This window comes from Bufo bufo, chromosome 6 (genome assembly GCF_905171765.1).
Source record: "Bufo bufo chromosome 6, aBufBuf1.1, whole genome shotgun sequence".
NCBI lineage: Eukaryota > Metazoa > Chordata > Amphibia > Anura > Bufonidae > Bufo > Bufo bufo.
Window position 1 is genome coordinate 21,240,461 of NC_053394.1, and position 12,515 is coordinate 21,252,975.

At 44.6% G+C, this 12,515-nt stretch overlaps 2 protein-coding genes across 10 annotated transcripts in view; both read left to right on the forward strand.

Moving 5' to 3' along the window:
• LOC121006028 (M1-specific T cell receptor beta chain-like) overlaps positions 1 to 12,515 on the forward strand; it is a 961,123-nt gene that overhangs the window by 885,800 nt on the left and 62,808 nt on the right. The window lies entirely within an intron of this gene.
• LOC121006033 (trypsin-like) lies at positions 1,235 to 12,327 on the forward strand. Its single transcript, XM_040438929.1, has 5 exons — positions 1,235 to 1,268; positions 6,165 to 6,324; positions 9,387 to 9,640; positions 10,963 to 11,099; positions 12,178 to 12,327. The coding sequence occupies exons 1-5, from the start codon at positions 1,235 to 1,237 to the stop codon at positions 12,325 to 12,327; spliced, it is 735 nt and encodes a 244-aa protein (XP_040294863.1).

The following is a 12,515-nucleotide window of genomic DNA, read 5'->3' on the forward strand; positions in this document are numbered from 1 at the left end:
ATATATTGCCAAAAAAGTGTTTTTTTTGTTAACAGAATATGAAAGCTGTATATATTAAACTTGAAATTAACACTTGCAGATCTGAAAAATAGTGTTTTTTGGCAAAAAATGGGTCTTTTTAAAAACCCAGAAAATGATGTCTGTATTTCTAGCTTAAATTGCTCACTGACTAAGCCTGCAAATTCACCAGATGCTGTATAGTGCCAAAAAAGTGTTTTTTTGGTAACAGAATATGAAAGCTGTATATATTAAACTTGAATTTAACACTTGCAGATCTGGAAAATAGTGTTTTTTGGCAAAAAAGTGTGTTTTTAAAAACCCAGAAAATGATGGCTGTATTTCTAGCTTAAATTGCACACTGACTAATCCAGATGTTGTATATTGCAAAAAAAGTGTTTTTTTGGTAACAGAATATGAAAGCTGTATATATTAAACTTGAATTTAACACTTGCAGATCTGGAAAATAGTGTTTTTTGGCAAAAAAGTGTGTTTTTAAAAACCCAGAAAATGATGGCTGTATTACTAGTTTAAATTGCACACTGACTAATCCAGATGTTGTATATTGCAAAAAAAAGTTTTTTTTTTGGTAACAATATATGAACGGACACAGATGTGTTTTGATCAAAAATATATTGCCTGAGAGTCTCAGATTTTATCGTACCAGAACAAGGTCTTAGTTCATATATGATTTTTGCATCTATTGTGTAAGTGCAGTATTTTCTGTGATTTCGAATTTTTGTTGCAAAATGGTTTCTGCGGCAATACTTTTTTATACACCACCTGTGAATCCACCCAAATACCCTGGAGCTTCTACATAAATCCCTACGGTGATCTAAGTCTAGTTCAGTAGAACCATGGTGTTCTGGTTGTTATGTACATAGTAGGACCATGGGTGGAAGCTCTTGATAAAAATTTGTTCATCATCAGCAGTCTATGCACTGGTAATAACAGCTGTAGGTCCTTGTGTCTATCAATGCGGTTGACTTGTCCTTGATTCTGTTGCCATATTGGAAATGTTAAAATTCTACCCAGAAAACCTTCATCAGTAGAAGACAAATGAGATGTTGCTATGTTCAATAACAGGTTTAATGCCAAATGTGGATTCATAATAAATTATCCATTACTGAGTGTTTGGCCTGAACATTCGTGTGAACAGACACATGTTCTGGCGATACAGATAACCCTGAGGTTTATATTGGTAAGATCAGACCAAGAACGAATCCGTGGTGTCAACATGAAACTTCTTCTTCTTGTCCTGGGACTTGCTGGTAGGTAGATGTCTACTTTTTGACTTGTATACATTCGCCCACAGGAATATAATTTAAGGAGATATCAAGGTTCATTCACATAGATGGTATATATGGGTGTAGGGCAGCAGAACTTGTGCACTATAAGGTGGAGACACTAGAGGAAGAGGAATGTTGTAGAACATCAATCTCTGACCATATTAAGTGGTGTTTCCTCAGTCCTCTGCCCCTTTTATGTCATGGTGATCAGGGCTGGGCTTAGTAAAAGTGTGACGTGTGTGGTCATCCACAGTACAATTTTAACTTGGTTAAAGGTGTATTCCATCATTTAACAAGTGATAGTCTAGGGCAGTGTTTCCCAACCAGTGTGCCTCCAGCTGTTGCAAAACTACAACTTCCAGCATTCCCGCACAGCCAAAGGCTGTCCGGGCATGCTGGGAGTTGTAGTTTTGCAACAGCTGGAGGCACACTGGTTGGGAAACCCTGGTCTAGGGCATCACTGGCGGATTAGCAACGAACCGACACCCAACACCTCCACCAATCAGCTGTTCCAGTGTGAAGTCAATGGGAGTAGCACTGCATTAATGAGCTCCATCCACTACACATTTCCCACTGGACAGAGCAGTGTACTTCGGCACTGGACCTACACAGGGCAAGCCAAACAATGGGGGGGGGCATATGCCCACCGATCAGATAGTAAATGCCTATTCTGAGATTGGGCCCTCACTTGTTAAAAGTTGCTGTACCCCTTTAAGTGGTCATCACTGATGACCTGACACCAAATGATCATGACCATCATGAACCATTTTATTATTTTACATAATAGACATTGGCATAGACTGGTAGGGTTGATCCTGCTGGTCAAAAGAATACCTGTCTTCAGAAAATTGGTTATGGCGTTCCAGAGAAAAATAATTTTATTCTTTATGTAAGTGAAGACTTCAGTGAACACAGGGGTAGAACATATCCTTTCAGTGCAACTCAGCTCTCCAGTGCTGTCCCCGCCCGCCTTAGCGCACCAAATCTCTAATTGCATTAAGAATAAAAGACTGAAGGACAAACATCTGCCGGGACGGTTCATGAGTGCGATCGCGCGAACACAATCAAATGTTCGCGAACCGCAAGTTCGCGGCGGGTCCTGTTCATTTTAATGGCAGCCGAACCTGAAAAACCTTCAGCTCACATTTGCAGCCAATAAATAATTACTAGAAGTGCACAAATAGTCCCACAACATGGACAGTGACATACCAGATATATTATTCGAATTTGCGATCTCCATTCATAATTTTTTTAAATGCGAAATATCGGCAATATAATTTTCGCGTACGTGCATGCCCAAATGCACTACACAGTACCCAAATGCACTATAAAGAAAGTATATTGCTATATAACACCCAGCTTCAATCAGTTTTTTTGGGGGGCGACTGGTATATCACACCAGTAGAAATTATTTGTTCCAATAATGCTTGTCCCTCTATATACCTGCAGTATCGCAGCAGAACCGCACACAACTGCCGCACAATACAAATGCACTATAATATACTGTCTAACATAGAAAGTATATTATAACATTGTACAAGGAAGGCAATCCATTAGAATATACATGAAGATAAAACGTAACCTTTAATAATGTTACTATGAGGGTCCATTCACACGTCCGTAAGTGTTTTGCGGATCCGCAAAACACGGACACCGGCAATGTGCGTTCCGCAATTTGCAGACCTCACATCGCCGGCACTATAATAGAAAATGCCTAATCTTGTCTGCAATTGCGGACAAGAATAGGACATGTTCTATTTTTTGCAGAGACGTAAGCACGGATGCGGAAGTGCGGATCCGCAAATGCGGATGCGGACAGCACATTCCGGACCCATTGAAAATGAATTGGTCTGCAGCCGTTCCGTAAAATTGCGGAACAGATGCGGACCCATTTTGCGGATGTGTGAATGGAAAAGATATCCCTCAAAATGAAAATAAAGTAAATTATTAAAGTTAAAGGGGGTTCTGCACTTTCATTTAACTGATGATCTATCCTCTGGATAGATCATCAGTTTCTGATCGGCGGGGGTCCAACACCCGGGACCCCCGCCGATCAGCTGTTTGAGAAGGCAGCGGCTCTCCAGCAGCGACCCGCGGCCTTCTCACTGTTTACCGCCGGCCTACTGACGTCATGACTAGTATCAACTAGCGTGGGCGGGGCTAAGCTCAATTCAAGTGAACAGAGCTTAGCCCCGCCCATGCTAGTTGATACTAGCCGTGACGTCAGTGGGCCTGCGGTAAACAGTGAGAAGGCCGCAGGTCGCTACTGGAGCGCCGCTGCCTTCTCAAACAGCTGATCGGCGGGGGGTCCCGGGTGTCGGACCCCCGCCGATCAGAAACTGATGATCTATCCAGAGGATAGATCATCAGTTCAATGAAAGTGCAGAACCCCTTTAAGCAAAAAGCATAGATGTGGTCGGCAATAACAAGAGCTCGGCGGCACTAAATCAGGTGCTCGGCGGCACCAAATCAGAAACCATATGTCCTACCACAATCCGGGGGGTTCCAGTGCACATCTATGAATCCCGGAGGGAAAGCAAAAAACATCTATCCCTGGGCTAGATGATGATGTGGTGTTGAAGGACAGGGTGGGCAAAGAACTGTCCCTGATATTGCCCTACAGGGGGTGCTATTCTGGCCCTGATAGCCTAACCACAGACCACCCGCCCTGATAAGAGCGACCCCGTCCGGAACCTTACCCTATATAAAAATGGCCCTAGAAAGCCCCTAGGCCCCTGACTTCCAGGTGATCACTATATAGATCTATGTGTGTTTGACTCATTAAAAAAGTATATTATAAGTATATCACACCCCTCTGTGTATCACACCTATCGATAGCACACCTATACCAGTCCTTAAAATGACTTTTGTGGCCCTATTAGCTAGCGTTTGGTGTCCCTAACAGTCTGTCCCTGCTCCACACAGCAACCTCTCCCTACACTGGCAAAACACTGAATGTAAAATGGCGGCCAGATCTGGTTTATTTATAAGGTAGGGGGTATGTCCATGTGCTGAAATGTCTCAATTGGCTGTCCTGTACCACCTGATGGATGTGTCATGGGTCAAAGTTCTTCACAATGTAAAAGAATATGGCGGGCGCGAATATCTCCATATGTTCGCATGTTCGGCGAATCGCGAACACGCAAAGTTCGCCGCAAAACGAACGCCGGGCGAAACGCAAGGCTATCTCTTTTTATTACCTTTACAATATATGACTCTAGAGGAGGAGAACAACTTCAACAGAAAGTGAATATAGGGCACCACTCATGGGAAGTCATCCACTATGATTTATATAAACTTACCAATGGCGAAAGAGGCAAAATGTGAGGCTCCTTTCCTACCAAGTCAAAATCTGGAACAATACCCTAGTCACACCAACACTTTTGTAGCATGAGGGACCTTAGGACTTATCATCACGCGCCAGCGCCAGGGTGCAAGTGACATCTCTGCCCAAGACACCCCTGAATGAAAGATCCTGCCTCCTGCAGTAATACAGAAGAGCGACGGGAACAAAGGGTTCCATCAAGAGACACAAACTAATGGCAGCTTGAGCATGAAGTTACTTAAAGCAGTTAAAAAAATAAAAGCAGCAGCAAATGTCTTAATAATTTAACACTACTCAACTTTCCAATACCCCGCCGATCCAGCACAGATGCTCTGATGGTTGGGCATGTGCCAGTATGAAGTGTGAAGATGAAATTTCTGATCATAAGAATTCCCATTTGTATCCGTTCATTTAAAATTAATTTTAAGACCTGCGAATGCAGGTGCAAGAGAGTGAGGCTTTGTCTACATATTTTCTCAAGGTTGTTTTGGGACTCTGACTCGCTGCGGACCTGGGAACTGGCCGCTCCAAGGTCTGGGGTGAGAGCAGATGAACAACACGTACACAGTGACAATTATGGAGGGCACGCGCAGGCTACGTTCCACTAGGGAATGGAGCTTTTTGTTTAATTGGTATAAACGTCCATTCACACATCCGTAGAATGAGTCCGCATCTCTATGTGCTATCCGCATCCACTTTTCCGGAGCGTGGCCCCGTTCTTCCGGTCCGCGGCCCCGGAAAAAAATAGAACATGGCCTATTCTTGTCCGCAATAGGCATTTCTATGGGGGTGCCGACCGGGTGTATTGCGGATCCGCAATACACTACGGACAGGTGAATGAAGCTGTAACCCTTCAGGAAAGAAGTCAGAAGCTCATCCTACGAGTGGACACCTCCTGTAAGGACCTAATCGGTGTTTTCCCGATCAAGATTCTTTCGCTGAAAGGGCTTCCTAGCTGATGTCGCTGCCAGATGATAACTCAATCGGTGATATGTGTACCTTCATTCTGGGTGTAGTCGGACTCCAGATGAAGTGTTGATGTAATTGTGTATTATGTTCTTTATCCTTTGTATATAGATACGTGCAAAAGGACATTATATCGCTCTATGTATATACTACTTATTATATTTAATAAAATCATATTATAAACCTTCCTTTGAAGTGTAGCTGTAATTTAGTTAAGAGTCTTTCTTTAAAGAGTATCCGAACCTGAAGTCTTGCTCTTATCAGCAAAACACAGCAGTACAGCACATGACTGTGGAGGCCACCGGTTGACTTTGGTAGTCATCTGGCAAATGCTTGTAAGCAAATATCATAGCCTCTGGGCTGGATTGATGGGGGATTGAGGAACTAAATAGTGTTTTGAGGGTTAGTTTATGTCATTTATTGTTTTTATTTATTTTTTGTCAGTAGACAGATTACACCTCTGAGTCATTGGCCAAAATATAATTTTCCCTGGTTGAGACTTTCACCAGAACCAGGACATATTTTGTATATTTTGTTTTTTCAGCTTTGGCTCTTGAGTAATATTTTAATTTATTGCATCTTTTCAGCTGCAGCCCCCATTGAGGACGATGATAAGATTGTCGGAGGTTACAGGTGCTTAGAAGGTTCAGTTCCTTACCAGGTGTCCCTGAACATCGGATACCACTTCTGTGGAGGGGCCCTCGTTAGTAGCTTATGGGTGGTGTCTGCTGCTCACTGCTATCAAAAGTAAGGAACTCCAAAAACACCTATTTGTAAATGCTGTCGGACAATGGATAGCAAACTGGCATTGGGATCTTCAATTATTGCCTTAAGATATGGATTTTGGCCAAGGTAGTCCTAAATAAAATTGTGTGAAATAGAGAGGAAGACAATGGACATCACTGGTAGAATATAGATTAGGTCCTGTGGACTACAGTATGAAAAAATGTAAATCTGGTCATACACATTAGAGAGCCATTAGCCAAATGCCCTGTACACATGCATGCTCAGCTTAATAGATTCCAGATTCATCTGGCAGCAGTGTATCTCCCTGAGAATACAAGTATCTGGCAGCTGAAATCCCCATCAGGGAGAGTTAGGAGGCTACGATGAATACTAGATAGTCAACATCTTGGTTTTGCCCAACTTTTATCTGATATGTATGGCCAAATGAATGAGTAGGTGCTTTGGAGCCATGTACCTTGCATCTATAACCCCAAGTGATCAGCTGAGGTAAGAAGTATATGACATGGTCAACAATGTCCATCAGAGTGGGAGCCAATCCTTGCCGGATCTCTCTACTTTATAGAATGGGATCCTGAGTGGAAGACCACCCTCTATGCAGGGCCGTCTTTAATATTGATTGGACCCTGGGCAAGAATTTACTTGAGCCCCCTGGATCCCGCCTTCCCACACCTTAAAAAAAAGAGAAAATATTATACTCACCTGTTTCCTTTCACTGGCGCTCACTAGCTGCTGGTACGGCGAGGGATGGTGCAACGCAGACGCGCACACCTCACCGCGTCCTGGCACAGGCGGGCGTAATGACATCATCACGCCTGCCTGCGCTGGGATTTCACTACCAAATAGACCTCAGGCCTGTAGCCTATGACAAGTCTTGTCGCCATCTGCAAATTTTAAGGCGCATTGGCGACCATTCTGGTCGCCATCTGGAGCGCTGTATTGCATCAGTGACATGAACACTCTCCACATATAATGTTATATTACATCAGTGACATCACCGCTCTCCACATATAAGTGATATTTTACATCAGTGACATCACCGCTCTCTCCACATATAATGTTATATTACATCAGTGACATCACCGCTCTCCACATATATGTGATGAGCGGTGATGTCACTGATGTAATATATTACTTACCGGTATATGTGGACAGCAGTGATGTCACTGATGTAATATATTACTTATGTGTGGCGAGTGGTGATGTCACTGATGTAATATATCACTTATAAGTAATATATTACATCTGTGACATCACCGCTCTCCACATATAAGAGGCATATTACATCAGTGACGTCATCCCTTGGCGCTGGGGTGCGCAGCCAGGGCCGGCCTTAGTTGTTCAGGCGCCCTGTGTGAGCTAACCTTGTGGTAGTGTTACCTGCAGTCCTATGTAAAACCACAGATAACACTAGTGCTAAATAATGTAGTAGTGTTACCTGCAGTCCTATGTAAAACCACAGATAACACTAGTGTAGATCATGTGGAAGTGTTACCTTCGTCCTTAGTGTACCTCCCTGTGTCTATCGCACGGACTCCATGCTGGCGCTGCCTCCTCTTCCATCTTCTTCCTCTTCCCCCGCACAGAACGTTCTGAAGCAGCTGCGTCAAGACATAAGAACACTGTAGGCATGGTGATACACACAGGGAGAGACACACACACAGGGACGGACACACACACACACAGGGACGGACACACACACAGGGACGGACACACACCCACACTCAAAGGGACGGACACAAACACACGCACGGCCGGACACACACACACACACACACACACAGGGACGGACACACACACACACACAGGGACGGACACACACACACACACAGGGACGGACACACACACACAGGGACGGACACACACACATACAGGGATGGACACACACACACACAGGGACGGACACACACACACACACACAGGGACGGACACACACACACACAGGGACGGACACACACACACACAAAGGGACAGACACACACACACAGGGACGGACACACACACACAGGGACGGACACACACACAGGGACGGAAACACACACAGGGACGGACACACACACACAGGGACGGACACACACACAGGGACGGACACACACACACAGGGACGGACACACACACAGGGACGGACACACACACACAGGGACGGACACACACAGGGACGGACACACACACACAAAGGGACAGACACGCACACACAGGGACGGACACACACACACAGGGACGGACACACACACAGGGATGGACACACACACACAGGGACGGACACACACACACAAAGGGACAGACACACACACACACAAAGGGACAGACACACACACTGGCACACTCAACATCAGCAGCAAGTCCAACCCTTAATGGCCCCCAAAATCCCTGGCGGGGGGGGGTTGATGTAGTAGCAGGCAGGAAAGCACACACTGTCCCCCTGTCCTATATGAGCCCCCCCCCCGGCTACCAAATACCTGTAAGTTCTGTTAGGTGCTTGGCTTTGGCTTTGGCTTTGGCTTTGGCTTTGGCTTTGGCTGCTGGCTGGGGCTCCGCCTCCTTCTTCTCTCTGCCTGTGCGGCAGCTGCATCACGCTCCAGCAGCCACTGGTCTGCTCTGTTAAAGAGACAGGCAGGCCAGGCAGCAGAGCGGAGCGCAGAGCGGCCGCGGGCCCCGCCCCCTCCTCACTCCTGACCGTGACTCCGTGCTGTTACATGGCCGGCGGGCGGCGGCGGCAACAAAATATAGGGGGCCCAAGTAAAATCCTGCTTGGGCCCCCCAGGAGCAACTGGGCCCGGGGCAGCTGCCCCTTTTGCCCTGCGGTAAAGACGGCCCTGCCTCTATGACATTCATGTGCTTTGTGAGGTCACATTAAAATATTTGCCCAAACAGGACAACCACATGTGTCATATTTTCAAGGTGCACAAGTTTGTTTATTGGCTGACCCCAATAAAAGTGTTCCAATAGTGTAGACTGCACGAGACAACTATGGTACATGGTCCAGCACCTTGAGCACAGACAAGGTCAACCGAGAAGACACTTCAAAGTCTTGATTTACATGATGATGCATTTTTATATTTTAGGCACATTCAAGTCCGGCTTGGAGAACATAACATCAAAGTCTTTGAAGGACCCGAACAATTCATTGCATCTTCTCAAGTCATTCCACATCCACACTACGACCCTTCTGTTCTTGACAATGATATCATGTTAATCCGGCTGAGAAAGCCAGTAAGGCTGAACAGTCAAGTACAGTTTGTCAGTCTACCGACCCACTGTGACCTGCCAGGGACTCAATGTCTCATCTCAGGGTGGGGTAACACTCTGAGCAATGGGGGTGAGATAGAATAAGTGGCAATTTATAACTTAAAGGGGTTTTCCTACTTAGATATTTATGGCATAGCCACACTATTCCGTAAATGATAAATGGGTGTGAGTTGAGAACCGGGGCCCAATCTAACACTGCTGTGGGTGGTCATGCATTCATGGCTCTCTTTCCACATCTATTGGCATTCCAAAACTGGATGAACATGCTTATATGGCTATGTTTGGAACTTAGAATGGAGTGAAAGGAGAGAGCTACACATGCACATCAGCATTTCCTCTTACATCAATGTGGCATGGGGACCCACACTTATGAAACTCAGTAATGTAATCTGTACACAGTGACTGCACCAGAAGAATAATGAGTGCAGCTCTGGAGTATAATACAGGATGTAACTCAGGATCAGTACATGATAAGTAATGTATGTACACAGTGACTGTACCAGCAGAATAGTGAGTGCAGCTCTGGAGTATAATACAGGATGTAACTCAGGTTCAGTACAGGATAAGTAATGTATGTACACAGTGACTTCTCCAGCAGAATAGTGAGTGCAGCTCTGGAGTATTATACAGGATGTAACTCAGGATCAGTACAGGATAAGTAATGTAATGTATGTACACAGTGACTGCACCAGCAGAATAGTGAGTGCTACTCTAGAGTATAATACAGGATGTAACTCAGGATCAGTACAGGATAAGTAATGTAATCTATGTACACAGTGACTGCACCAGCAGAATAGTGAGTGCAGCTCTGGAGTATAATACAGGATGTAACTCAGGATCAGTACAGGATAAGTAATGTAATCTATGTACACAGTGACTCCTCCAGCAGAATAGTGAGTGCTACTCTAGAGTATAATACAGGATGTAACTCAGGATCAGTACAGGATAAGTAATGTAATCTATGTACACAGTGACTGCACCAGCAGAATAGTGAGTGCTACTCTAGAGTATAACAGGATGTAACTCAGGATCAGTACAGGATAAGTAATGTATGTACACAGTGACTTCTCCAGCAGAATAGTGAGTGCAGCTCTGGAGTATAATACAGGATGTAACTCAGGATCAGTACAGGATAAGTAATGTATATACACAGTGACTGCACCAGTAGAATAGTGAGTGCAGCTCTGAAGTATAATACAGGATGTAACTCAGGATTAGTACAGGATAAGTAATGTATGTACACAGTGACTGTACTAGCAGAATACTGAGTGCAGCTCTGGAGTATAATACAGGACGTAACTCAGGATCTGTAGAAGAAAGGTTATGTCACTCCTTACTGATGCTTATTGAAATGGAGGGAGCTGTGACAACCTTTGTCTTTGATTTTCCTAGAGAATTATCCAGATGTTCTCCATTGCCTGAATGCTCCGATTCTGTCTGATTGGTTGTGTAATGATGCTTATCCTGGGCAGATCACCAGGAACATGGTCTGCTTGGGCTACTTAGACGGTGGAAAAGACGCTTGTCAGGTAGGGGTCAAACTCTTGAATTTGAAATATAAATAGGTTTAAAGGGATGTAAGCCTTGAATCATCGTTTTAAATATTACAGGCCTGCCATGTAGAAGATACTTCTTCATGCTCCAGTCATATCTAGGACTCAACTCTTTTTTTATGATTTTTTTTGTCACCACCTCCAGGCTCAGGGTCTTTTCATAGCGTTCTCCATGGGTGTTCATTCTGGAAGGTGCAGACAGTAAACCGTGCACTGTAGAGCAGATTAATATAGGAAAATGCTACATCTCCTAGAAAGCAATGTGGAAGAACAGTGTTCACTGTAAGGCCTCATGCACACGACAGTTGTTTATTGCGTCTGCAAATTGTGCGTCCACCAAAAAAAGGATGTGGCAACCGTTTTTTTTAGTGGATCCGTTTTTTTTCCACAGATGCCTTGTAATAAATGCCTATCCTTGTCCGTAAATATGAAAAAAGTAGGACATGCACAATTTTTTTTGCTGAAGGGAAACACGGACAACGGTCGCGGAACACAAATGGATGAACTATCAGCATTTTTTTGCTGACCTATTGAAATGAATGGGTCCCCATCCTATCCGCAAAAAAAACGGAATGGAGGCTGAGAAAAACAACTGTCGTGTGCATGAGGCCTAATACAAAGGAAATCGGGAAAGTCGACCACTTAGGTGACACTAGTCATAGACATAGCTGATCACGATCTGCTAAGACCCTGCCGACCTGCCATACAGTGATTGCATGATAGGTCAATGATTGTGAGTCCAGTAGAGACATTACTCAACCAGTGCTTCTCCCAGACACCCAAGTTTCTCCTACTTTAGACCAAACCTTCCAACATTTGAGAAATCCCATACCTAACTCATTTAGGAATGCCCGACAAACCTCACAGTAGCACCCACTCTGGGTACACATTTACGAAACTAAGCCCACTTTGAGGCCATGCCATTTGGGACCTAAATGTGATCATTAAATGGTTAATATACTCTTATATGTGGTGATACAGCCCATCACAGACTCACCAGTCTCCATTTGTGACCATGAAGGTCTCCAATCATGACCATCTCTTGTTTTTCTAGGGTGACTCCGGGGGCCCTGTGGTCTGTAATGGACAGCTGCAGGGTGTCGTGTCCTGGGGTGATGGCTGCGCCGTTCCTGGATACCCGGGGGTATATACAAAGGTGTGTAACTATGTGTCCTGGATCGAGGGAATCATGGATGCATATTAGAAGCTTCTGGAGATGAAGGAAAGCAAGTAAAACTGGAAGTGATTTTTTTTTCCCAGTAAACATTTTTGTGACTGTAATAAAAATGTAAAAAAATTTGAGAACATGTGAAAGTTCATTGCAGGGGGCAGACATCTGGTGCGTGAGGGCCCCAGGTAAAGGGGCCCCTTGTGCTATAATAGGGCTTGCAG